The 27955-nt window shown below is 43.7% G+C and overlaps 1 protein-coding gene across 3 annotated transcripts; it reads left to right on the forward strand.

Annotated features, from left to right (window-relative positions):
- The first annotated feature begins 1 nt into the window (after nucleotide 1).
- DUS1L (dihydrouridine synthase 1 like) lies at nucleotides 2-27955 on the forward strand. 3 transcript variants are annotated; one of them, XM_037914140.2, is made up of 14 exons: nucleotides 2-253; nucleotides 2230-2476; nucleotides 5460-5568; nucleotides 6573-6623; nucleotides 7714-7826; nucleotides 8634-8716; nucleotides 8984-9087; nucleotides 14739-14883; nucleotides 15427-15523; nucleotides 15883-15971; nucleotides 16897-17063; nucleotides 17692-17729; nucleotides 26972-27047; nucleotides 27458-27955. In XM_037914140.2, exons 2-14 carry the CDS (start codon nucleotides 2240-2242, stop codon nucleotides 27601-27603), a joined length of 1455 nt encoding a protein of 484 aa, XP_037770068.1. In that variant the 5' UTR covers nucleotides 2-253; nucleotides 2230-2239; the 3' UTR covers nucleotides 27604-27955. The 3 variants fall into 3 exon arrangements, with proteins under 3 accessions (XP_037770068.1, XP_043384311.1, XP_037770065.1); XM_043528376.1 differs by lacking the exon at nucleotides 2-253 and adding an exon at nucleotides 317-420; XM_037914137.2 differs by lacking the exon at nucleotides 2-253 and adding an exon at nucleotides 461-984.

Raw genomic sequence — 27955 nt, forward strand, 5'->3', positions numbered from 1 at the left:
GTGGGCGGGGCGGGGTCCGCCCTTCCCTTCCCGCGGGGCTGCGCGAGGGCCGGGGGCTCCCCACTTCTCCCCTCGCGGCCCCTTCGGGCAGCGCCGCGGTTTCGGAGGGGCCTGTGCGATGTAGCACCGGGGAGCCGGTCGGAGCGGGATGGCGGAGGCACCGTCCGGCCGCCTCAGCGCCCAGCCAAGGGCCGAGCCTCCCCGTCGCGGCCCGCAGGCGGCGGCTCCAGCCTCCGAGCGGCTCGGGGAGCAGGTACCGTGGGGGGCCAGGCGGGGGCGGGCGAGGCGCCTGTGCGGGGCCGGCAGGCACCGCCCCATCCCCGGTGCACGGCCCCGCCGGCGTCCCGGCCGGGACGGCGGGCCCGGATGTGCTGAGCCCGCCTCGGCCCTGACGGGCGCGTCCGGCTGGGCGGGGAGCAGGTGGGCCCGCCCCATGCCCGGGCAGCGCGGGACCGAGGCCGGGATGGGCGGGGCTCCCGCGCCGGCGGGGCTCCCGGGGCACGAGCGGGGGCCGGGCTGATCCGGAGCGAACAGGGGCCTGCGCAGCCCGGGCTGCCGGCGCGGGGGGCTGCGGCTCTGTGTCCCGGGCCGGGGGCTAGGCGGGACGTGGCGCCCCCTCCCCTGGGCTGTGTGGGCCAGTGCTGAGCCGGGGCTGTGGCCTTGTGCGCGGCCCGCCGCGAGCTGCCCTGCCCGCTGCCAGGTACTGCAGTTCTTCCAGGAAGCCTTAAGACCTGCCGACCTGAGAGACCCGCGCCCCGGGGCGTGCCGCTGCCGCCGGGGTCGGTGGAGGCACTCCGGCTGGCGCTCTCCGTTTGAGAGCGGAGTGCTTAAGGCGGGACATTTTCCATGAGCTATCCCAGCCTTTCAGATTCACGTTCCCCCACCCCTTGGTCCGAAATCACCCGAACCTGTTGGTCTTTATGGGCACACTGCACGACCCATCGTTTTTGGAGGGTTTTGGGGAGGGAAGACTGAATGTTGAGGGTAAGGATCTTGACTTAAAGTTGTTTTTTCCTGTTTTTAAAGAGCCTGCTACTTTATTTAGTGGGTCCAAAAGGTGCTTACATCTTTAGTGCTTTTTATGTTTATGTAAATAAAATAGTAAAACACTAACTCCTGTCAACGATTTAGTCCTTTAAATGTGGGTTCTGCCAGAGGATTCCAAGCCATTTCTGAGATGTTCTTTACTGTTGTGACAGTCTGTTTTCTACCTCACAAGAAAATCAAATATTAAAAACAACAGCCTCAAATCCCTTCTTCTGTTGATTTTAATGTTGCTGTGTTGAAGCTCTCTCTACTTTAAAAGGTTTCTTTATTTAAGAGAAATTAAAGCTTCAAAGCATCTAACCCACACCAAATTTATAGGATCAAAGCTGTTCTTTCTTTAGCTCTGATTCTTCTTTAACCATGGCTCACCTGATCCTGCTTTTACAGTTTTATTCCTAAGAGACAATTAACTCACCTACCACATCTCTCACTCTGGGATCAACAAAGTTACATCACTGCAAACAACTTTTATTGCTGTGATTTCATCCTCACTCTCATATGCTGTCACAGGATTTTTCAGAACTTTCTCATTCTAAGCCCCTGGCTGGAGTCTTCTCCTGCCGCTCACATTTGGCCGTGGGGCAGGAGAGTCAGGCTTTTCACCTCATGTTCACTTACTCCTACACTCCCCTGCAGTTTGACTTTTTAAAGCTGCTGTCAACACCTTGGCATTTCTGTTACCTACCTAAAAGGCAAGGCAGAAGTCTCTATGTGGGTAATGGACCTTTTAGGTATACCACAACCAAGCTGAAGTACAGTGAAATCCAGGTAGATTTACCAAGTGCCAGAGATCTGGCTTGATTTAAGTAGTTCAGGAATTGGCTGCTTCCTGGAGCCTGAGTAGAATCTCTCTAGAGCTTTCTCTTGTGACCAGTAGTCTGAAATTGGAAGGGGGCAGGTGGTGAGGGTTTTGTTTTGGTTTTTGAAAAAAAGTCTTGTGGGCGCTGTTTGTACAGTAGCTATCACAACCAGGACTGAATGAGCCCTCTGTGCACGTTGTGGTGGTCACCTTAGAAATATTATAGAAAAGTACAGCAGGGGACAGGCTTCTCTTTGCACACTTCACATGACACTAGAAATATTTGTTACTGTTTATTTAGGAAAAGATTGTCAGATTCTTTTGGCTCTGCTCATGATTAATTGCACTTCAAAAAAATTCTGTATTTCTCTCTTTCCTTTTAGTCTGGGTAAGATGCCAAAGCTCCAGGGGTTTGAGTTCTGGAGGAACACATTGAGAGGTGCTCACTATGTAGTTGCTCCCATGGTGGATCAGAGTGAACTAGCTTGGAGACTACTGAGCCGTCGCCATGGAGCCCAGTTGTGTTACACGCCCATGCTGCATGCTCAGGTCTTTGTCAGAGATGCCAATTACCGCAAAGAGAATTTGTACTGTGATGTGTGCCCTGAGGATCGGCCACTGATTGTGCAGGTAAAGTCATTAAAAGGAATTTTAATTTTATATTGTAAGCTCTGTAGAGCTCGTCCCCATCTTAGTATATGTTCTTATGGCATATTTTGGGAGCTACCATAATATAAATAATTTGGAGAGTATGTTGCTCCAGAATACTTATTTATAGCCCTTTACTTGAAGTGCTGTACAAACACTAACTCATGCCATATACCTGAAATTATTGAGTTTCCTCTATAAGAAGTCTTACCCCCTCGGGTCTTGCCTGTTCAGTGAAGAGATGGTAACGGAGGGCGAGAAAGAACTTTCAGGGTATAAACAGAGCAATATATTTTTGAGAGACTAGGTATACAGAAGATAGTGAATCAAAAGTCAGCAGCAATTATTTGTCTTTGTTACTCAAATTACAAGAAACAAGTGTCATAAGTGACATCTTGATATATTTTGGTATGTTGCTGAACTAAGTCAATGGCTTGACTTTGACTTACCTCACTTGAAGTTCCTCCTAATCCTTATTTGGAGAATTGTTGAACATGAGCCAAAGTTCACTTTGCTTGCCTTTTTACAAAATTTAAATAAAGAAAGATACTAAGTAGAGTAGCACTAAATACTAAAAAAGTGCCATTAATGAGAAGGGTGTACTTGCATCACACACAGTTTCTTTAGGTCAGATGAGATATTCGTTCACTTCAGTCATAGGTCCAGTTCTGCCCTGAGGTTCTGCCATTAATAGCTAGTACAGGATATCAGGGCAGAAAAGCCAGTTTCTCAGAGATTTGTAGTGCTGAAAGACATCAGAAGTTTCAAAGTTAATTCCTATATCAGGATAAACACCTCTCTACTGCTCAACCAAAAGCTGCCTGACCGCACTTTGTTGAATTTAAGAGAGTCCAACATCATGTAACCATTCAATCAACTCTTCCTTTATTGATACGCTATCTTGCATTACGTCTTCTATTGACACCCTGGGCACTAAGCAACTTCAGTTCCAATTCACCCTTGTTACAAGGCTTCAGTTTCCCAGTTCCTTCCAAGCCAGGGAGCTCTACTAGTCCCCTTACAGCTTCTGGCCTCTCACAGAGAGTCTCTGCCTGGTCCCTCCACTCAACTCCTTCCCCCTTGGCAAAGGGATTCCACAGCCCTCCTTGATAGGACTGTGCTGCAATTCAAGCAGGCTTCCCCAGCCCACCAATATCCAGGTTCCAGCCCTGCTCCACAGAGGCTCCCTTGGTCCTTGAACTCACACACTTCATTCCCTTGGTTCAGCCCCCCTTCTTGGGGCTGTGATTAAAATTGGCTTCCCCAGCCCACAAATCTCCTTTCTGGGTCCTATCCCAGGGATCTTCTCTTTTTGGGCTATCTGCCCACTCTCTCCTCCTGCAAGTTACCCAACAGCTGGGTTTTGTCATGTTAAGGAGGTACCTGATTAACAGCTGGCCCCCTTCCCCAGCTAGTCTGGTGCTCCCTTGAATAGCTGTTTCCTTAAAGGGCTCATATGATGAACAGGGATTGACTGGCTCCAGCTCCCGTTACTCCTTAAAGGATATAGATTGGAGATGTTATCCTGTAACAAGGCAAAAAGGTCACATATCAGTTTGGAAGCCATTTAGTGTTTTGGGTTTGTCTAGCTAAATCATCAGTCTTCTCCTTTTTAGCGTATAAAAGTTTTCCACATAGCCTCTTGTTGGGTCACAGCTGGTCACCTAGGCTCCATAATTATTTAATCGTATTTTACCCCAGGCTACAGCTTCCTTCAGCCCCTCCCCAGGGCTCAACAGTTCTTTTCCCCTCCTCCCCCCTTCAGTGCAGGGATTTCTGATCCATCTCAGTAGGTGATACCACAGGGTGTAGCAAGTCCAATTCCCCAGGCCTTAGTGTCAAGACCTTAATAAGTGAAGCAGCCAACTGCTTTGATCTCTGTGGTCGCTTTGTCCCAAAAACTATTTCCTACTGAGCTAACTTGCCTGGGAGCAACAGCTATTCTTCCTCATTACTGCAATACCTTTCATCATACTGCTTCTTTTGTCAGCTCACCCTCCTACTGAGTACAGGCTGCCTTTATATCTCCCAGCAGACCTGGTTCTCAGTTGTACGCCCTGGGAGGTAAATCAGGCACAGGTGAGACTGAACCCATACTACCATACAGAGCATTTTTACCCTGTAACTGCCCTCGTTATGCTGTTTGTTTGGTTTTTATATTTTATTCATTTTGGACAATGAACCTGACTAGTCTGTTTTCAGTTTCAATCATCAAACCATTTTTGTCACTTGCATTGGGCTTTGTAAAACCTGTTAAAAATGACTAAATTTGGAGCCTAAACTATCTGAGTCCCCCTTAACAAAACAACACAAAATGAAAGCACACTTGCTCTTGATGAACTGATATTTCATATATGTTAAATACTAATTCAATCTGAGACTATGAACAATTGACCAGTAACATATTGTATCTGTGCTCCACATTCTGCACTGGTTAAGAATCCACCTGTGGAAAGTAATGTTGATGATTGGTATCTACAAAATCCTGATTGGCTCAGGACCCAGTTACCTGAGAGACATCTTTTCTTCCTCTCTTCTGCCAGCCACAGCCACCTATGTATATGCAGAATGTTTCAGTTGTTTATTTCAGGTAGATATGGATAGTGAATCCTCTTCTTTGGAATCCATTCTCACCTGGCCTTGGCACATCTAAATGTGTTATAAAATGGATCACTTTGTCCAGGGTTTCTTTTGACTCTGGCTCTGGAATGCTAAGCTTTCTGGGTTTTTGGGGGGAGCTTTTTTGGGGGGTGAGGGAGTTATTTAAAGTTGTCGCTCTGCAGCAGTTGCGTGTCAAGGATTATATATTCCTTTAATTTGAGAAACAGTCTCTGCTTCTAATCTAAGATCTATAAATTGTATCCATACACTATAGCAATGAGGTCCTTTATAAGTGGTAGTAATATTTTGTCAGTACTTGAAATTGAGCCATGCCTAACTTGTTACTTATGTACATCTTTCTCAGTTCTGTGCCAATGACCCTGAAGTGTTTGTCCAGGCCGCACTGTTGGCTCAGGATTATTGTGATGCCATAGACCTGAATTTGGGTTGCCCTCAGATGATTGCAAAGAGAGGTATGTGCAAACCTGAGCTCTGAATGAATAAAGCAGTGACACGTTGCACGTCTAAACGTACCCTATGGCAGTGCAACATCCTGTGGACCAAATCCTGCCTTGATGTGCCTTGCAATTCTGTTGAAATCAGCAGAGTTACACCCATTTTAACCAGGGCTGATTTGGTACCTTGTAAGTAACTGAAGCTAAAACTAGTTGCTTGAAATGTAGTTCTACAAAGCGCTGCTAGCCAGCTCTTGTGTGCAGAATATCCATCCAAAAAGTGTAATTTTACGAGTTTAAAAGAGTTTAATAAAACCTTCCACCATCAGAAACTAGAAATTTTTTATTTTAATTATTCAGTCAAACTTTTTAAGACTTCCTTTTAAAATAATCTCTTGCAGGCCAACATTTAGGGTCTCCTGTGTCCCCAGTGCACATACAGAGCTTATTCACATTAACGTCTACAAAAATTAAAGAGTTGTAGGAGGGTTAAAGAGATTGCAGGGATATCTGTGGGGGGAAAAGAGACCGATATCGGGGATTCTGGGCTAGATCAGTGTAATTTAGCTGGGAAGAAAAGGGAGGAACCAAAAGTTTGCTATTCATCTGTTCCTCAGTTCAGTTTCCTAAGCACAAGTTGTTTTTTAAGGGTTAATAGGAACTGTGCATCAGCATCCAGAGACAATAGACCCTTCTATTCTCCCAACCTTAAACCCAGAGTGAATTTTTACATACCAGTTCTAAAACCCTGGAAATAAGACTGTGAACTGTCAATACATTCATCAGCCTTAGGGAGCACTAGAGAGAGCAGGGTGTGGGGTTTCATTGTTTAACCTGTGAATCTGGGGTATCATGGGAAGCAGAATGATCTAGCTCTTCCACTTTGGGCAGAAGAGTGGAATTCTGTATCTAACTGTGAGGAGTAAGAATGTGGTTGGTCCATGTGTGTAAATAAAACAGAACCCTTTAGGATCATCATTTTGTCTGTCTGTGCCAGCCCATAATGTGCTATTTTGTTACAGGTCATTATGGAGCATTCTTGCAAGAGGAGTGGGCTCTTCTCCAGAAAATGAGTAAGTCCCCAAAAGGGGCCTCATTAGCTGAGGTCTCACTTTGGGAGAGAGTGTGGTGGGGACATAATATAGGGGAAATTTAGTGGGCATTTTATTTTATTTTTTATTCTGGTAGCCCCACAACATACTGGGCGCTGACCACACACGCCAAAAAGACACAGACTATACTGGCTATCTTGAACAGTCCCTCTACTTAGCCATGATTAGTAGCGTGATAATTTCTCACAAGCATCATGATAGAGATGAGTCTTGAGAAGAGGATGGTGACTTTATAGGCCAGTTCAGAGGGGCATTCCATGCATGAAGGGTTGCATGGAAAGAAACAGAGAAATATGTGGGAGAGGTAGACAAATGGAGATCAAGACTGGCATTGTTGGTTGAGCAGAAGGAACAAGGGTTGACGTGATAAGAATAAAGAGTGAATAAGTAAGGAAAATGAGAGCTGTTAAGGGTCTTGAAAGTAAGGAGAATGAGGACTTGATATAGTGGAAAGGGAGGAGGAGGCACAGCAAATCAATTTTCAGCATTTGATGCCTTTCCTGTTGCAATTCAGGTTTTGACTTCACTTTTTGCTGCCACTACCCTAGTCTGGGTAGACATACAGACAGTGCAGTATAAATAAGGCTACGATTTAGTCACAGGTATTTTTAGTAAAAGTCAGGGACAGGTCATGGGCAACAAACAAAAAGTCACGGCCCATGACTTTTCCATGACTTGTACAATATAAATGCCCTGACTAAAACTTAGGTGCTCTGGGCGTCTCCTGTGGCTGATGCTCTGGGGTGTGGGGCAGCCTGGGGCCCCACCGCTCCTGCTCCCAGACAGCTGCCTGGGGCCACCCAGGTAGCAGCTGGGGATACCTTCAGCTGCTCAGGCAGCCCTGAGGTCAACCACACCAGCTGCTGCAGAAGTCAGAGGTCCCAGAAAGTCCGTGACCTCTGTGAAAGACTCACAGCCTTAAGTATAAACAATACAGTTGTCGCAGGAGTGCTGGCTCTTTAGGCCATTCTGCAGCACAGATCTTGGGGAGAATAGACTCTCTTCAAAGCATTGTGCAATCCACTTACCTGTCTTTTCAATCCTTCCCCAGTTTTGCTTGCTCATGAGAAGCTCTCTGTTCCCATCACATGCAAAATCCGTGTTTTCCCAGAAATTGACAAGACAGTGAAGTATGCACAGTTGCTGGAGAAGGCTGGCTGCCAGGTAAGGAGGCAGCTGCTTCCTATACTGTTGCATTAGACATAAATATCTCTATAAAGCACCTTCATCCAAAGATCTTTGTGTTTTGTGGAAACTGATAGGTTATATTAATTTGCAGATGGAGAAAATGGCACAGAGAGTTGTGACTTATTCATTGTCATACACAGCAGAGTCAATAGCAGAGTCAGCAATAGAACCTGAGTCTCCTAACTCAGAGTGCCCCGCTCTAACCATTGCACCATGCTGCCTCCTTCACTGGGAGTGAGAATTCTAGTCTAGGCACAACGCTGTAGGAGGCAACATGAAAGTGTGAAATCAACGTGTCTGTGAAGGACACCTTGTAGCAGACACAGCCAGTAACAAATGAGAAATAGAAAGGAGGATTTCCTGGGATTTAACTCCAATTAAATTGTACAAATTGGGAGGGACTATCAAAAAAGAGATAATATAACAGATGGTGGCCTGGCCTTATGCCCAAAAGCAGCAGGTTTAGCCATATTTGTTACTTGTTCCAAAGTGAATACCAAATCAGTAAGAGAGCTGAGGATACAGAAATGCTATAGAATCTCCCAGGAAATGTCTGTGCCATGTTAGGGAGTGGAGAGTTCAGAGATGCCCAAGTCCTTGCCACAGTATGTGAGCTGGTGGCATTTCTGGGGCCAGAGTCTGCACAGTAATCAAGGTAACATTGGGAGTTCTGTGGCATCCCTGTACATGAGCAGAGGGGGGAATTTCCTGGTGTAGATTTTTTTGTTTGTTTGTTTCTAATGATCCATGTACATGAAAATTAAGTGTAACTTTGAATTCTAGCTATTGACTGTCCATGGTCGCACTAAGGAACAGAAGGGACCTCTTGCTGGTGTGGCATCCTGGGAGCATATCAAGGCTGTGAGGTAAGTGCACCTGTACACATATCAACATGTGCGTGCATAGTGTGCATAATCCCCTTAACTCCATACCCAAGGGTTAGACAAGCTTCTGGCTAAACACATTCAGTTTCAGTGTAAGGTTTGGATCCAGAACTTGGTGCAGGGGCATCAAAGGGGAAACAGGGATTTGTGATTGCATTAGAAGTTTCTGATTCATTCAACAAATTGTGAGCAGGTTGGTTTCTGTTTTCTGATTCTTTTTTTGTGTGATTGTTCTCTTCACTTGTGTAGGAAGGCTGTGGGCATCCCCGTGTTTGCAAATGGAAACATCCAATACCTCAGTGATGTGGAAGAGTGTATGCAGAAGACAGGAGTGCATGGTGTCATGAGTGCAGGTAAGGAAAATGAACTTTCTTGTATAATAACTTTGTTTCTGAATCCCCTTGATGGATCCATGTTAGCCTAATCCGTTAGAAACTAAAGCCAAAGTCAAGTGTGGTTTGTTGAATGGCCTTGATTTAAAGAGGACTGCTCTTCATCTGCATCTCCCTCATACTGGCATCTCTTATCAAAACCAGGAATCACTGTATAATAAAAGTTGCTGTACTGGACTTAAAATACTATTGTGTGGATGATTCAAACTTTATTGAGTTTAACTGGTTAGCATAAGCTTTTCAGTGCTGTATTGCCCTAGAGTAGTTCAGAGCCATTAGGGTGAAACCCTGACCCTGCAAGAAAGTGTTCCATGGTGAATTTTTCTGTTAATGTTCTGTAATCTGTCAGAGGATGTGAAATGCAAGTATCAGGAACTGTGTCCCATCAGCTGTCTGTGACTGTTGTTTCCCATGGCAACACGTGGGTAAATGTTTTGTAATGTGAATTTAACAATCTGGCTCTTTAGGGCATCTTCTCCTAAGTACAATGCCTTTTGCTTAAATTGTTCGCTGATTAATCTGGTCAGAATTTGAGGAATCAAAAATAAAATTGTTACCATTTATACTCCATGTATCTGATGAAGTAGGTTCTAGCCCACGAAAGCTTATGCCCAAATAAATATGTTAGTCTCGGTGCCACAAGGACTCCTCGTTGTTTTTGCTGATACAGACTAACACAGCTACCACTCTGAAACTTGTTACCATTTATACTGATCACTTTAGACACAAATTATTGAATGACTCTGTCACTAGTTATAGAAAATTGCCATAATTATGAACAAGAAGGAAGAGAAGGGAGGCCAGAACAGATTCATGTAAAAGACATTGTTCAGACATTGTTTTTAGTACTATAAGCAACACAATGTGCTGATCAAGCTGCAGTATGCACCTTCTTGATCATGTGAATAAGATCTACTGCTTGTTTCAATCAAAGACATAGGAATGGACTTGGATGAAATAAACAGAAGTCAATAGTCCATAAATAAACTGGACTTTATCTTAGTGCTGAGCTTTGGCCTTTGGAGGGAGTGATCTGTCACCATTCCTGAGATAACTGCACTTCTGACCCCTTTGTGGCCTCCTTGAGGGCACCACGCTTAGGTGTCAGGCTTTTAGCTGCCACCTTTCTTGGGGTGGTTTCCCATGACTCTCACCCTCTTGACTGGGGAGGTAGGCTGTAATTTCTCTGGCAATTCACTGTGTTGACCTTTGCAGATTTGGTTTTAGTTCAGCATCTGCAATCCTGTGCTCACAGAGGCAATGACAGAGTTAATCAGGGACAAACCAGCCTACATAAAGCAAAATATTATTTATTCAGAACATACAGAGAAAACGTCTTGAAAACAATAATTATCTCATGTGGAGATCTTAGCTTATCAAGCAGTCATCCATCTTCCACATGGAGACCCTGATAGGAACAAAGTACTTCAGGCCCTTTCTGCAGGGTCTGGCTCCCTTTGTCACAGTTTCATGTCAGGTCGTGGATCAAATAAGAGTGACTTCCTTCCCTATGTCAGGATGGTCACTTATACAGTTTTCATTTCTTTATTCGATCTCTTGAACCAGATCAAACTAATATATGCAATTTCCCCAGGAGGTGAGACTTCTGCAGGCTTGTTACTTGCCTAGGTATGTGCATTAATTATCCCCCAGTGGTTTTGGTTCCATCAGGAAATCTCTGTTACATCCCCTTGGAGCCAGAATACATTTCCTAGCCCATTTATTTATATATATATATATATATATATATATAAACATTTATAAAGTTGATAATCTTTGGATCTTCCAAGTGTCCATAATATCTGTCACTCTGTCATCCAGACAAATCAGTACATAAAGGTTTTGGTGTATGGTTTCCAGAGGGCTGAGGGGGGAAGTGTCAGAAGAGAAGACTTGTTCTGGGCCTTTGGATTTTATGTCTGCTTGCTGAGTGACTCTGTGGCTGCTGGTTGGTGTTTGGCATTTTTGCAAACAGAAGGTCTCTAGGATATTGTTTAAGATGGGGCAGCATTAGGTTCCTTCATTATAATACTCATTGTCCTGCTAGGCATCTTACCTCTTACCTGGATGCTTGCTTCCTCCTTTAGAAAGAGTGGCCTGTTCCAAATACTTGGCACTGTCTGTTGGATTATCTTACTATCTTATTATCTTCAATTAAAGTAGCATGATTTAATAGAGGGTAAAATTTTCAAAAGCATCTAAATGACTTAGATGCTGAAGTCCAATTTTCAAAAGTGATTTGGGCACTTAGACCCAGATCCTCATAGGTATTTATGTACTGAACTGCCATTGGAGTCTGGACCTTGGGAGCCTAAATCAATGGTATTTAGGCTTCTAAGTGCCTAACTCACTTTTGAAAATGGGACTTTGCACTTATTTACAGGGAAGGAAGCCCAGAATAGCTAGTGCAGAGTAGCTGTTCCCTAGGTGGACACTCTGATGCTGCCCTGAACAGTTCCTTTTTGCGGTGGTTTAAACAAAACTCCAAAAAGGCATTCTTTGCGCAGAATAAGAGTGGCCACATGGTGAGCTAGTGCAAAATAGCTAGTTGCTTTAAATTCCCACCCTAGCTATTTTACACTAACATCCCCATGAATTTACCATGTAGACAAGCCCAGAGGTGCTTTTGAAAATTGTACTCCAGTTCCAATCCTGGCTCTGTCACTGACTCATTTGAGAATGGGCAAGTTACTTATTTTCTCTGCTTCAGTTTCCCCTTGAGCACCAGTGGGATAATGATACTTACCTCATGTTGGCTGGTAAGGATTGATTAGTTAATGTTTGTAGAGCACTTTTACAATGTTTTATATTTTCAAAGTACCATATTACTACTGGTACATCTACAACCCACAAAGGCTTTCCTCTGAGACAGCACCACTTAGATGTATGAGGTGAAAGGTTATTTACTGATCAGGGTGGATAAAATTCATGATTTTATTTAAATTGATTTTTAAAATTTAAATTAGATTTTGTTTTTTACATGTTGCTAGTTCTTTACTTCCCATTTTATAGTCTTAAATTGCTAAAGTTAATGTTTTATACTTGTTTCTTTAGCTTCCGAATTATTAGTAGAATTTCAGATTTTACATTTTTTTTTTCTGCTGAGAAGTTCAACGCTTAGAGTGATCATCTATGCCGAAAAAGACAAGTCTGTGGCCTTATTAACTAACGTACTCTGAGGAAAAACAAACTGAAACAAAAAAAATTAAGAAACAAATAGTCCATACTATATTTGCAACAAGTACAACCTTTAGATACCTATTGAACTTCCACAAATCAAGACAGCTGAAATGCTTTGACCGCACCAAACACCTCCTAAGTCACTTAAGTACTTCTGGAAATCACACCTGTAAGTGCCGAACTATATGTTTAGGAGCTGAACTTTAGTCACCTAGTTTGAAAATTTTGGCTAGCATGTGTGTAAAAGTTTTCAGTAACTTTTTGTTAATGTTTGACTCTAAGTAACTTATTGTTAGTACTGAAGCAAATTTGTTTTGAAGTGACATATTTTATATCATTAAGAAAAAGGTTTTAATAAAAGTAAAATTATAACCCTTGATGTTTTAAACATTTATGCACATGCTTAACTTCAAGCATATGAGTAGTCTCATTAAAATCAATGGGACTGGTCTTCTCAGTAATGTAACTTACCTGCTTCAGTGTTTGCAGGATCAGGTCCTTTAGCTTTATATATTTTGCCTGTAGCAGTTTTGTAAAATCCAAGTAAGATGCTCTACTGTTAGTGCCATTTGGAAAACAGCATTTATAATTTAGTTTATTGTGGATTTTAATCTATGGTTGAAATAGCAAAACATTTAGTTAGTTTTACAAAATCAGTTAAACCCACAAAAACCTAAGGGCTAGATTCACAGAAGGACTTAGGCACCTAAATCCCAGAAGCAGACCCCATGGGAGAGATTGAGAGCTCCACATCAAACTGTCCAATAGCCCAGTGGCTAGGGCACTCACCTCAGAGGTGGAAGATCCTGTTCAAATCCATTCTACCCCTGAGATAGTGGGAGGCCTTAACTGGGGGTCTCCCACATCCCAAGGGAGTACGCTAACCACCGGGCTAAGTGTTGTGAGGGAAGTTCTCTCTCCTCCTGTTCCTATATCCAGCCCCTGTTATAAAAATGTCATAGGAACCTAATTGCAAGAGAGGCTTTGCCACAGAAAATCCCATGCATAGAGAGGCGACTCCCTGCAGCCTGAACCTAGGCACGTATCTCCGTGAGAGTGGTGAGACTTACAACACTGTCCCTCTCCTTAGCATTTCCCATTTCCTAGCGTAGGTGAGAAGTCATCTAGCATGCTCGCTTTTGTGAATCCCATCCTTAAATGCCTATTTTCCTCCATTCATTGTATGGGGAGTCTAGACACCTGACTCAGGGCTTGTCTACACAGTGCAGCAAAGTGTGCCAGAGGAGTGAAATTTGTAAACTCTCTAACATGTGCCTAACTGTCCCACATCAACCTTGCTGGTGTGCTCTAAAAGATATGACGTGATTTGCCATGCCATATAGACAAGCCCGCAGGCTTTATGAATCCCAGTGATTTTCTAGGCTTCTAGAAGTTAGGCATGGTGATGCCTTGTTCCAAATTTTGACATCAAAACTTCACTCTTGAGTATTTAATGGGATCTAGTTATGGCTGATTAATTCTTAAGGGTAGCCTTAAGGCTACTTGGTATTTTTTTTGAGCTGATGAGAATAAGGGGGGTGGAGAAGGCTTGGGTTGGATCAGGGAGCTCTGAGAGTGTTTGTCATGAGAAGGGGTGGGTAGAGATGCCTGAAATCCTCAAAGTCATGGTCTGTGGAATGTTGCTGAGCAGTTCCTGAACCCATGGTGTTGAGCTTGTGATGAAGATGTCACCATAGAGCAACAAAACTGGAAATAAAACAGAGGCTGCCACTGAAGGCTGCCTGTGCTGGTGGCAAAAAGCCTGAGTCATGGGGTGGAAGGTAGACTGCTACAATCCAGACACAGGGTTCCCCTGCTGGGCTGGAGTTGCGAGCAAATAAATCATGAAAACTTGGAGACTGCAGAAAAGAAACAAAAATTATTTGAGGACTGCAGAAAATATCTTACAATGAGAGACTTAAAAAGCTCAATCTGTTTAACTTATCAAAAAGAAGATTGAGTGGGGACTCAATTACATTTCTCATTGGGAGAAAATACTGAGTACTAAAGGGCTCTTTAATCTAGTGGAGAAGACATAACAAGGACCAATGGCTCCAAACTGAAGCCTGACAAATTCAGATTAAAAATAAGGCACACATTTTTTAAACAGTGAGAGTGATTAACCATTGGAATGAACTATCAAGAGAAGTGGTAGATTCTCCAGGTCTTGGTGTCTTCATATCAAGACTGGATACCTTCCTGGGAGATTCTTTAGCCAAACAAAAGTTATTGGACTCAATACAGGGGTAACTGAGTGAAACGTAATGGCCTATGTTATACAAGAGGTCAGACCTGCTGATCTTAATGATCCCTCCTGGGTAGTCAGGCCAGGCCAGGCCAGGACACAGCTGGTCCAGCTCTTGGACACGAGGTTGTGCCACCTGCTTTACCCTGAAATGAAATTTTTAGAATTCCTCTTTGTTATTCCCCAGAAGGTAATCTTCATAACCCAGCTCTGTTTGAGGGACGAAACCCTGTGGTATGGGAGATGACTGAGGAGTACCTGGAGATAGTCCACCAATATCCTTGCCCACTGTCTTATGTCAGAGCTCATCTCTTCAAGCTCTGGCATCACACGTGAGTATCTCCACAGTGCTATAGTGTTTTGAGAGTTCACCTTGCGTAGAAGTACTTTGCCTTTTGGGAGAAGGTTGGCCAATCTTGCTGGTGCTAGATTAGCCTCTCTTGGCTCTGCATGGAGAGAAAGATGTTTGCTGAGGCCTTTAACCTTCACAGATATCCCTGGGAAAATGATTCTTTCTTTCTCTCTCTGAAACTGGAGAAGTACCTGCCTGTCCCTTCGCTCTGCATGTCAGCAGACATAATTAGCCTTATGAAATCTGATTATAGATATCCAGCCACTGATATGATATTCCTAATAATGTTAGGACTTCAGTCTTCTCTGTGATACCATGCTCATTTACACAAGAGTTCACATTCTGACCTAATTGCAGAACCAAGTCAGAGAAGATAATATTTGAAGAATGAAACAGCTAAACTCTTGGCAATTGGCAAATGTGTCAAGAAAAGGCTACAAAAAGCTCTTGTAAAGGAATTGTTCAGTCTCCACAATTTAGAAATGGTGAATGAAAGTAACTGGATGTTTGGGATTTGTCTCAGGCTGCAGGTTTACCAGCAGCTTCGTGAAGAACTGGCAAAAGCGAAGACACTAGAGGGCATTGCAGATGTCAACAGAGACCTGAAATTACGATGCCAGGTAACAACTTGGGCCTTAACTGCTGGAATAACACTGACCCTACTTGGAGGGAACCTGCTGGTGTCACATGCACTTGATCTGCGTTCATGCAGTCTTGGAACTTTGTAACCTACCAACATCACATCCTGGCTAGCTAAATGTTGTACTGGCCCCTCCCATTTAAATTTCTTTCTTTAGTGTTCAGATATGCTATGTTTTTTCCATAGCTTTATTTGAGGGTGGGTTTTTTCATTTGTAACTGTTGGTGTGTGTAAATTTAATTAAATTTTTGTGCCTTTCCAGGAATTTAAAGTAGTAATGACATGGGGGCATCTAGGCAAATTGAATAGGTATCATTGGTTGTAATTTGTGTCCTGCAGGAGGAAATAGCTAATCAGAAAGAAGGAGAGAAGCCAAAAGGAGGATTGCCTTTCTTCCATTGGATCTGTCAGCCATATGTCAGGCCAGGGTAAGTTGCCTACTCTAGCACTGCTCCCAGGAGAACTCACTGGACAGGATGCACGTGTGCCACCACCTCAGAATACACATTTCCAGTTTTCATGCCCTGAAAGATTGTTTAAAAAAAACAAACAAAAAAACTGGATAGTTTTTAAAAATGACATCTCAATGAACAAAGTAAGGTGTTTGCGGGGGAGTAATTCGCAAAAAAAATCTTCCCCTTTTGGTTCCTTCCTCAAGTTTATTATCTACCTCTAGAAAGTAAAAAATAAAATAGATCAAATGAAGCTTAGAATAAGGACCTGCACATGAAGCAAATACTGCTACTTGACAATGTGCTGTAGTTACAGGCAGCATTCATCTATTACCTAGATCTGCCGATGGAGTAGAGATGGGGACTGAATGCCCTTTATATCAGAAAGAAAAGGAGTACTTGTGGCACCTGTTGGTTAGTCTCTAAGGTGCCACAAGTCCTCCTTTTCTTTTTGCGAATACAGACTAACACGGCTGCTACTCTGAAACCTTTATAGCAGAGATGATTGTGTGTTTTGCGTGAGATCTTTTTAAACTGTTAGCATGAGCTACCTAGGGGGAAAACTTGGGTTGCAGGAGAAGACTACCCGACTGAGAATTTCAGTACACACACTTACCCTGAGAACAAAAAGCTTTTTATGGAACTGACTAATTTAACTGCCCACCACACACTAGATACTGCTCTCCTGCCTTTTTGCTTTAATAGCAGGCTGAGAACTCTGAGCTATTCTGTAAAAACCCTAATATTTGAGCTTTTCTTCCATGCTTTTAAGGGCTGCGTCTCACCTGTGACATAGCCATGATAGACAGTGCATTTTGCCTAGACTTCTGTAAAAGCACTGTTGTCAAAGGAACAAAGTTGTCCCCTTCTGTTAACTTACAGTGATGTTCAACCATTTCAGGCCAAAGGAGATGTGCAAGGAAAATGGAACCAGTGGGAGCGAAGGAGGCATGCGAGGGAAACGAGCCCTGGAGGATGAGGACGATGGGAACTCTGATATTCTCTCAAAGAATAAACAAAAGAAAAAATTGAGAAATCCAAATAAACGCTTTGATCCATCTTTGAAACGTAAGAGAACCTGTCCTAATCCTGATCAGCACAAGGAAGGGGGAAGGCTGCTAGCATTACCTTTTTAGTATAAAGCCACCTCCTCCTCCTCCTCTTTATTCCCATTATGCAATTGGGGAAAGTTTCCTACAATTAGAGCAGAAAGGGGCTTGGGAAACCTTGGGAACAGGAAGCTCAGTCTAAGTGGAGTTGACCAGGAAGGGGGGGATTTATTATGAAAGGGGCAGATTATCACCAGTTTCACAGTGAAATCAGGTCTTTCATCTCAGAGTGCTTTATAACTCTGTTATAACAGCTGCAGTCACTATTGTGTAATGCTGAAATGCAGTGTCTGTTTTAAACAGCTTCCCTTTCTTCTCCTCTCCCCAACTTGTTTTATAACTTTCTCAGACAAATTCATTGGGACTGATATTTCCATGTTTGGTCTTAGTTCAGATAATTTTTTTAAAACTTCAACAAAATCTCTTAATCACTTTTAATTTGTTTCTGTGTGTAAAATATTGCTCCTAAAAAATGCACCTTCTGGCTGCAAAGGTTGGTCACCCTGGAGCATTGAATTTGCTGTTCTCTTTTAAATATCATTCACTGTCTGGGATACTCATAGACCAAATTTGTTTCTCTTTTCCAGCTAAATATGCAAAATGTGATCATTGTGGAAACCCAAAGGTAGGTCCATCCCTCCATCCCTTTTCAAGTCTCTAGTAATGGATGCTATTTAAACTCTGATGAAATGCAAACAATATATCTGCTTCTCAGGCAAAGGCCATTGTGCTAATTAGGCAAGTGATTATATCAGATGCTGAGGTGAAGCTATTACGTAGGGTAAAGATGATATAAATAGATTATTCTGGATACTTTAATCTCTCTTCTTCCTGCAAAGAGCAGTCTTGGTGGTTTATTGCTCTCAGCAAATGCTGGTCAGCAGTCTGAATTGCTAAATCATCTGAAAGATTGTTACATTATTAAATATCAGTCCCCCAAGCACACTTGGAAGCAAATCTCTGACCAAATGAACTTTTACAAATTGCAGCATTGGAACTCCTCTGTTTGCTAGGTAATAAAGCTCATACTGTGGTTATTTTTGTAGCTTTCTGTAAGAATTAAATATCTGAGTGATTCTCTTAATAGGTATACAAGACAGATATTTTAAACTTTCCAGTGACTGAGTAGGGAAGAGCAGTTGGTCTGCCGTGACAGCAGGAAATTAAAAGGAAAAAATACTAATGAAAGGCAAGGCACAGATCAGACTGCATCAGATTTAAATGAAAATCGAACTCTTTATCTGTGCCTGGTAGTGGCAGAGACAGAACTGGAGGATTTTGATCTATTCCCTTTATTAGAAGAGAAAATTAACCCCCATCAGTGCTGAAGGTTCCACTAATGAAAAGGCATTTGTTCGTGGGATATCAGATCAAATCCAGACTTCACTACTGGGAAGGTTTATTAATAGGGATGTCAAATGATTTAAAAAATTAATCGCGATTAATTGTGAGATTAAAAGAATTAATTACACTGTTAAACTTGTTATAAACATTTTTGGATGATTTTCTACATTTTCAAATATATTCAATTACAGCACAGAATACAAAGTGTACAGTGATCACTTTATATTATTTTTTTATTACAAATATTTGCAATCTACAGGTCGAAGCATGAAAGGGCATACAAATGTTTAGCATATCTGGCATGTAAATACCTTGCAATGCCGGCTACAACAGTGCCATGCGAACACCTGTTCTCACTTTTAGGTGACATTGTAAATAAGTAGCAGGCAGCATTATCTCCCGTAAATGTAAACAAACTTGTTTGTCTTAGTGATTGGCTGAACAAGAAGTAGGACTGAGTGGACTTGTCAGCTCTAAAGTTTTTACATTGTTTTATTTTTGAGTGCAGTGTTTTTGGGGGGTTTTTTGTTTTGTTTTTTTTACATAATTCTACATTTGTAAGTTGTGCTTTCATGATAAAAAGCTTACACTACAGTACTTATATCATCGAATTGAAAAATACTATTTTATCTTTTTTATAGTGCAAATATTTGTATATTTGATTAAAGTGAGCACTGTACACTTTGACTTCAATTACAACACAGAATACAATATATTTGAAAATTATAGGAAAAAATCCAAAAATATTTATAATAAATTGAAATTGGTATTCTATTATTGTTTAACAGTGTGGTTAAAACTTCGATTAATTTTTTAACTCTCATGATTAATTTTTTGAATCGAGTTAAATTTGTTTTGAGTTAGGAGAAGCAATTAACTGCAATTAATTGCAGTCCTATTTATTAATGAAACCTATTGCATTCTGTGAATATCAGGAGGATTTGGAATCCAAGTGCAAAAATATACAAATATTTTTTTCAAGAGTACAGCTGTTCCCATGAAAAGTGAGAAATCACTGAGGGGGCTGAACCAGGAGAGTACAGTGCTGCTAAAATACCTAGACACCAGAAACTTAGGGTATGTGACACTGCAATTAAACACAGGCAACTGGCCCATGCCAGCCAACATGGCTCTCAGGGCTCGGGCTAAGGGGCTGTTTAATTGTGGTGTAGACATTTGGGCTCAGGCTGGATTCCAGGCTCTGGGGCCCTCCCTGTTCACAGGGCCTCAGAGCGCGGACTCCAGCCTGAGCCCAAACGTCTATAGCGGCCTCTTAGCCCGAGCCCAGCGAGCCTGCATCAGTTGGCATGAGCCAGCCATGGGTGTTTAATTGCAGAGTCTACATACCCATAGTGTTAAGGAAAAGGTCTGCAGCAAATGGAAAGCTGGAGCGATGAGAAACTTTGATTTGTTTCCAGTAAAGGGAAAATCCCACCATATGAGGCCATGGTAGGATACAGACCAGGCAGGTGGGCACTATTCAGTCCTGAGTATGTGGAAAATGTTGCCCTTAGTTACACAGATGTTCTTTAGATTAAAAAGCAGGAGCTTCCCTCTAGTAAGATTTTTGTTGGTTGCACAATTAGTTGGTTTATTTCTCTGAGTACTGAGAGGGCACTGGGATTTCACCCTGTTTGTTCTTGTGAATTAGGTTCTGCTACAGGTGGGTGAGCTCTGTGCCCTTTGCCTTGTCTGAGAGAAGCAAAGGTGGCGGGTCATCTCTTCTCACATTATCATTTACACTTGCTACTGTTAAAAAGAAAAGGAGTACTAGTGGCACCTTAGAGACTAACCAATTTATTTGAGCATAAACTTTCGTGAGCTACAGCTCACTTCATCGGATGCATGCAGTGGAAAATACAGTGGGGAGATTTATATACACAGAGAACATGAAACAATGGGTCTTACCATACACATTGTAACGAGAGTGATCAGGTAAGGTGAACTATTACCAGCAGGAGAGCAGGGTGGTGGACACCTTTTGTAGTGATAATCAAGGTGGGCCATTTCCAGCAGTTGACAAGAATGTCTGAGGAACGGGGGTGGGGGGTGGGAGGAATAGTTTTACTTTGTGTAATGACCCATCCACTCCCAGTCTTTATTCAAGTCTAAGTTAATTGTATCCAGTTTGCAAATTAATTCCAATTCAGCAGTCTCTCGTTTGAGTCTGTTTTTGAAGTTTTTTTGTTCAAGAATTGCCACTTTTAGGTCTGTAATCGAGTGACCAGAGAGATTGAAGTGTTCTCCAACTGGTTTTTGAATGTTATAATTCTTGACGTCTGATTTGTGTCCATCTGTTCTTTTACGTAGAGACTGTCCAGTTTGGCCAATGTACATGGCAGAGGGGCATTGCTGGCACATGATGGCATATATCACATTGGTAGATATGCAGGTGAACGAGCCTCTGATAGTGTGGCTGATGTGATTAGGCCCTCTGGTGTCCCCTGAATAGATATGTGGATACAGTTGGCAACGGGCTTTGTTGCAAGGATATGTTCCTGGGTTAGTGGTTCTGTTGTGTGGTGTGTGGTTGCTGGTGAGTATCTGCTTCAGGTTGGGGGGCTGTCTGTAAGCAAGGACTGGCCTGTCTCCCAAGATCTGTGAGAGTGGGAAACCCTTTGTTTCCTATCTTTTTAACCAGTTACCAATCCATGAGAGGACTTTCCCTCTTATCCCATGGCAGCTTGCTTTGCTTAAGAGCCTTTGGGGAGGGACCTAATCAAAGGCTTTCTAAAAATCTAAGTACACTATATCCACGGGATCCCTGTTGTCCACATTACTCCAGGGGAATTCTGCACCACTGCTCATGAGCAGAATTTATGTCCCTCACAGATTTCTTTGCTTCTTCACAGAATAATGACTTTCTGATGGGGAAGCAAAGGGAAACCACAAGAACGGTCATGCGACCCTCCCCAGCAGTATGTTCCTGGGGCCCAGGGCAGCCAGCAGAGAGGTAAATCACGGGGGGGCAAGAGGCTGGACAGGGGAAGACCCAGCTGGTGGCTCCTGCCCTCCGCTGGGCTCAGCTGCTCATCCCGGCTGGGCTGGGGAGAATGGTACTGCTTCTTCCCTTGCACGGCATCCGGGGCTGGGTCAGGCCCATCGCCAGATTTCTTCCTCAGCTGAAGGAAGCTCTGCAAACTCCTTTCCCTGCCCCCTGCTTCCTGCAGCCATCACTCCTCAGCTGTAGGGGGAGGGATCCCTGTTCGGGGCGTGATCCCTCATCCACTCAACCCCTGTGCATCCAAAACCCCTCATACCCAGACTCTCTCCTGCTGAGCCTCACTCCCCTGCACTCAGACTCCCCTCCCAATGAGCCCATCTTTTCCCCCCCTTCCCCCCCCGCCCCCCCACACCAGAGCCCTAACTAGCTGCATCTGGACGCCTCTTGAAACCCCTCACACCCATACCCCCTGCTGAGCTCTGTCTTCCCCCCTGCCCGACCCCCTGCTGAGCTCCAACCACCGTCACTTGGACGCCGCTATAGAGTCCCATTACCATTGCACCCAGAACTCCCCAACAAGCCCCTGTGCATCCAGATCCCCCCCCTGCACCCAGATCCCCCCCTGAGCCGCCTGAACCCAGATTGCCCCACATAGAACCCTCTCAACCCACAGCTGGATCCCCCACCACACTTGGATCCTCCCTTGCTGAGCCTGCCTGCCACACCTGGTGCACATAGCACAGAGGAGCAGGGCCTTGGGGTGTTTCTGGAGCAGGCCCGGTCCTTTCAGGGTTGGGTGTAGCCTCACCGCTGAGTCTGTGTCCTGGGGGGAAGCTGTACAGTGATCTCCCACCTCTGTGCAGCCAGTGCCCTATGCTCCCTAATGCCATGCTGAAGCCTCCACATTTATTTGATAAATAAAATTGCAGAATTTTGCAAAATTTCAAAATATTGGGTGCAGAATTTTTATTTTTTTGGTGCAGAATGCCCTCAGGAGTACCACAGGGTTGTTGACCTTCCTTCGTCCGTCCGTCCCCCCCCCCCCCCCCGCCCCAAGAATTCTAGTAGATTGGTGAGGCATGATTTTCCCTTTATAAAAACCATGTTGACTCTCCCCCAACAAATTATGTTCATCTATGTGTCTGACACTTTTGATCTTTACTATAGTTTCAACCAGTTTGCCTGGTACTGACATCAGGCTTACTGGCCTATAATTGCCAGGATCACCTCTGGAGCCCTTTTTAAAAATTGGCATCACATTAGCTATCTTCCAATCATTTGGTACAGAAGTGGATTTAAATGATAGGTTACAGACTACAGTTAGTTCTGCAATTTCACATTTGAGTGCCTTCAGAACTCTTGGATGATACCGTCTGGTCCTGGTGACTTATTACTGTTTATCAATTTGTTCCAAAACCTCCTCTAATGCCACCTCAATCTGAGACAGTTGCTCAGATTTGTCACCTAAAAAGAACGGCTCAGGTTTGGAATCTCCCTCACATCCTCAGCCATGAAGACCGATGCAAAGAATTCATTCATTTTCTCCACAATGGCCTTTGTCCTTGAATGCTCCTTTAGCATCTCGATCGTCTAGTGGCCCCCCCCACGGGTTGTTTAGCAGGCTTCCTGCTTCTGATGTATTTAAATTTTTTTTTTGCTGTTACTTTTTGAGAAGCAGTTATGATGCTTTCCACTCACAGTTGGCCTTTCCCTTAGCCCATTTGACTGAGAATTCTACGTCCTGTAGCAGTCTGACTTGGATTTGGTCAGTGGAGTGCGTCACTAAGAAGTGTTATTTTGGATGTGTATCTAGCTGGTTATTATTGTTCTTTAGGGTGCAGGGAACTACAATCATGATTTGGGGGGGGGCTCATTGTACTGGGCTATATACAGCCATGAATAAAAAGACAATCGTTGCACCAAAGATTTTAGACTTCAGGTTAGGGCAAGACACAGGTAGATGAGACAAACAAATGTGAGGGAAGCAGTAACTAGATAACAATAAGGCAAGCAAGTTATTGATCCATAAGCATGTTTTATCAGGTTTCCTAGCCAGGTAGCTGGAGCTTTAGGGAAGGGCTCAAGTGGGGTGACTAAACTGGGGCATTGTATAGAGGCAGTTGTTAATCAGAAAAAAAAAAATCTCTCTCGGGCACATAGGAGCTGTAATAAAAGCATTTCCTCATTGCTGACTAGAACAGAAAGCCTCACAGGCCTCTTGACTGGAGGGGAGTGTCAGCTCTACTAGAGTTAAGCCGTAGGCCCCCTTTATGTTTAAAAGCCAGCTCTTACAAGTACTCTAAAATTGGCTTGCTTACTTAGCTCGGAGTGCAATTTGGGATGCCTCATGGGCTTGTGGGCTAGGATTAGTGATCCAAACTTGGGGTCATTTGAGAAAGCGTTTCTAGACATACAGCTCTCTCGGGCAATACAAAGAAGAAAAGAAGTATTTCATAAGGTTGACATATCAATGTGTCTTCCTGCAAATTGTCGGGCGGGGAGGGGGCAGTGGTCAAACCATGGCTCTGAGTTTTTACCCACATGATCTGAAGTGCTCACAGTTACCCTAGCTACTGAATAGCTCCCCCAGCCCCCCAGGCCCACAGCCCCTTCGGGGAAACAATATTGAAAATGTTATTCAACGACGTGTTGAGTCTCGTGCTAATGTGCCCAAGGGATTACACTATGCATGTGTAGAAAGGGTGGTGAGCCAGCCCTTGTCACAGGATGGAGGTGGCTCCAGGAGACATGCTCTGGTTGTTGAACCTGAGCTAGAACCAACCAATATAAATTCAGTAGTCACCCTTGGCAGCAATCTGAAAAAAATGAAACAAACCTGTTGCCACACCTGGCTTCTCGTAAAGGGGCGTTTTATTTATCATTTGCGCACAGCAGAACATTTGGAAGGTACACACACTAGTTTAAAAAAGAAATTACATAGCCAAATATTTGCTGGGAGGGGAGAGGGCTAAATGGTGGTTAGGGATGGGAGGTGCTTAGGACTCAGGTGAGAGGGTGGGGAGGACTACAGGGACCAGTGATGCTCCACACTCCTCCAGCTCTGAGGGCCCCTGCCATGCTGATGGTGTCAGACAGTCTGAGCCCCTTGCTCTAAGGGGAGCCCAGAAGCTGGGGAAGGAATCCAATCCCCTCTCCTTACTGCATCTCATGGGAATGGGCTCTCGGGGAGGAGGGGGGGGTGGAGGAGCCAGGGGGGGCTGAAGCCCTTTCCCTGCCTCTACTCATGTAAGCAAGCTGGGGGCCCTGTCCTGCTGAAGGGGCCTTTAGTTCATCACGTGAATCAAAATTTGTGGAAGCCCTGACCTGTAATGGGGGGAGTTGAGAACAAGCATTAGTGTGGAGAGTGAGGTGAGAAATTGAGAACGGGTATGCTGTCAAACACCAGCAGAGGGGGAGGCTGGATGAGTGTACGAAGGGAGTTAAATGGAGCCATTCCAACTTATCAGGAGCTATTGTTTTACACTGTTTACACCTCCAGGAAGTATTCTCATTCAACTGAGATGATCTCAGCCTTATGCGCTGCAGCCGGATTTGTCATTGCAGCATAGGTGACCTGGGTTCTGTTTTTGGCTCTGTCAGTGACCCACTAGAAAAATCATGACACCTCTGCCTCAGTTTCCCCATCTGTAAAATGGGGCTAAAGGTACTGACCTACCTGTCACTCGTGCCTGAGATGAGATAATGGGAAAGGCATGAGGGATGAGTACCTAACCAAACCATAGGAGGATTTATAGGACAAACCTATGTGATAATTACAACTGCTGGAGTGAGCATTCCTCCAAAAAACAATGTTCATAAAATTACAAAATTCATGGACAAAAAAAACTTTCATTAGTCATGTTCTAGTGATGCAGGGGTGTTGCATGCTTGTCCAGGCTATCACGGTCAGTGATGCTCAAATGTCTGAAAAACCAGGAACTGAAGTGATAAGGCACACATGCCTGCACCCTTAACTCTGCCCTTTTTAATATGACTCATATTTGCAGAATTCTCAGGGACTATATACAACTCAAGGACAGATTCTAATGTCATATTGTTGCTAAGGCAAAACTCATGTTTAGGCAACCTCGGTGGCACAGGCGCTACGTATGCCTGTCCTGCGCAAATACCAAGCCTAAGCCCCAGAAACAGTCACAAGTGAAAAAGCGTACAACACCACCATCCCCTTTTTACAAACCATTCACTTTCAGCCACAGGATTCCAGCGAATGCTATACTTTCATTTAATCACTAACCCCCCCACAAATCACTCTCATACCACACCTCACTACTGACAAGCCCCCTTGCAAAAAGAATCTGTGCACTGTGCCTGACAATTTGCAGAACTCAGCCCTGAAATGAGGCACACTTGAGCCCCTCAAGGTACACATGCACCTCTTTTCTTTGATCTCACACAGCAGTGGGCAGGGGCAACTCAGACCAAACAAGGACGACAGGCCTCCCGATTTCCTCCTGTCACAGTTGCAGCTCTGCCCTGCTCCTCAAACTAATCCCCAGATATCCTTATCTCTCAACTGCAACTCTGCCAACCCTGCTGCAAGTAATCCTGTCATTATTCACTCAAGTACACCAAACAGAGTGACTGCAGTCAGCATGCATGCAGCTAATTCCCAGTGGCAATTCCCGGTGGGGGGGGGGAGAGGGGGGGGCAGATTTAAGGTGGCATTGGCCTATACCTTATTGCTTCATTTCCTGACTTTCAGAAATTTGATGTGCTGGAATAAGATACAACAGCGCAACCCTGGTCCTAAGTTTATTGTTTTGTCAATAAACTTAATGCAGTAAAGAGTACCTTTAGTAGTTTTTTCTGCTGTAGCACCATCTCGAACTGTTTGCACTCAAATCATGTTGCACAAACTTCCCCCAACAATGAAAGCCAGAAAAGAGCTTTACAGATATTAAACCTGGCAGATACATTTTTCCCCTTCCTGTACACTCAGTCGGCCATTCCTGAGCTGCAAAATATCCATGACTCATCTTCTCTCACCTTCAGAGGAAGGATCATGCCTTATGTTATTACTGTCCATGATTTGGGCAATTTTAGGAATTAAAAAAAAAGGGGGAAATGATTTCCTTGGAACGATGAGTATTAATGGGGGGAGCGGCAGACAAAGACAGAAAATAAGAGCTTCTGAAGAGAAACAGGACAAACTCCAGTTGTGACAGTAACTTTGAAACCCTTTCTGAAAGGGTTTCAAAGTATCTTGATTTCCTACACGTATTTGATATTAAGCAAGAGGATTTCCTCATTGGCAGGAGAAATTCCTGGGAGGTGGAATATTGTCATTCTGGGATGGTAATCATCACCTAGAAGCACAGAGCATTTATCCAGCAGGCAGCTCTTAATTTCTGCATTTCCCTTCTCCCCTGACCCTGGTCTCCATGTCATTTATCAGCAGCCTGAAGACTGACTGTCCCCATCACTGTTTGCAGGAACCCAGACCACAACAGCTGTCTTCAGAAGCCCTGCATATGCAGCCTTGCAGTTGTGCTTCCCATAAGCAGTTTAGTGAAGATTTTTTTTTTCCACTGACTTAACCGGTGTGTATCTGTTTCCAGGGTAGCAAATGTGTGTTTAATCTGTGCCGAGGATGCTGTAAGAAAAGAGCATTTAAAGAGACTGCAGACTGTCCAGGCAAGTATAGACCCCACCACTCTGTCCTGTTCTTCAGCACCACTGGGCCTGTATAAAAACAAACTGTCCAAGTCAAAATGAGTGATTAATACATATGGAAGCGGTATGACATTTTAAAGTCCTTTGTTAATATGCATAATTGTGATAGTTTTAGAAATATTAGTTTAAAATCCTGAGCGTCCTAGCTTTCATGGAAATGTTTTACTTAGCACTGGCCTCTGTAATAGAGCACAAACATGACACCAGCATCTTCTCTTCCTCCTGAAGCCTCAGGGTGTATCATCTCCAAGCTAAAAGCATAATAAATTTTCTACAGCTGCATATAGTTACCCCAAGGCAGTGGCCTGCTCTTTTCCCCACTGAACAGGCAGTTCAGTGTCAATTTATTATTTCCCTTCTTTCTTTGTCAGGTCATGGATTACTTTTTAAAACCAAATATGAAAAGTCCCTTCTGTGGAAAAGTGGCCAAACAGAGATGCAGGAGATTGAAAGGACACAGAAAGGAGATGTGGAGGAAACTGCTGGACTGAAAGAGGGTATTGACACTGTACTGTAAGCCTTCAAACTAGATTCTGCTGGATCTGCGTCTCTGTTTCCCTCGGCCAAAGAATCTGCCATTTCCAGAGCACCATCAGAAGCCTGGATCCACAGGTTTGTTCTAAGGTCTGGATGAGTTTTATTTAAGGAAAAGCTGCTTACTCAGGGAAATATCCTGCCTTTGAATAAAAGGATGCAACTAAAGTTCTCAATGTCTTTTAAAGACTTTAAAGGAGTCAGCCAGAACCCTGACCTGAAAATGCTGCACTGGGGTGGGGGGAAGATGATGTACTAAAGTCATGAACTGCCTGTTGTACATTAACCCTTCATGTGCTGTTTTAAAAGTGGGGAATAAATCTTTGATATTAGAA

Source organism: Chelonia mydas, chromosome 14, assembly GCF_015237465.2.
Source record: "Chelonia mydas isolate rCheMyd1 chromosome 14, rCheMyd1.pri.v2, whole genome shotgun sequence".
Classification (NCBI taxonomy): Eukaryota; Metazoa; Chordata; order Testudines; family Cheloniidae; genus Chelonia; species Chelonia mydas.

What these genes read in the sequence shown, in the direction of transcription:
- DUS1L (XM_037914140.2), top strand. Translation starts at nt 2,240, where the DNA reads ATGCCAAAGCTCCAGGGGTTTGAGTTCTGGAGGAACACATTGAGAGGT. An exon ending in GGCTCTTCTCCAGAAAATGA is followed by an intron (nt 6,624 to 7,713) that starts GTAAGTCCCCAA and finishes ATCCTTCCCCAG; the next exon opens with TTTTGCTTGCTCATGAGAAG. An exon ending in TGGAGAAGGCTGGCTGCCAG is followed by an intron (nt 7,827 to 8,633) that starts GTAAGGAGGCAG and finishes TTTGAATTCTAG; the next exon opens with CTATTGACTGTCCATGGTCG.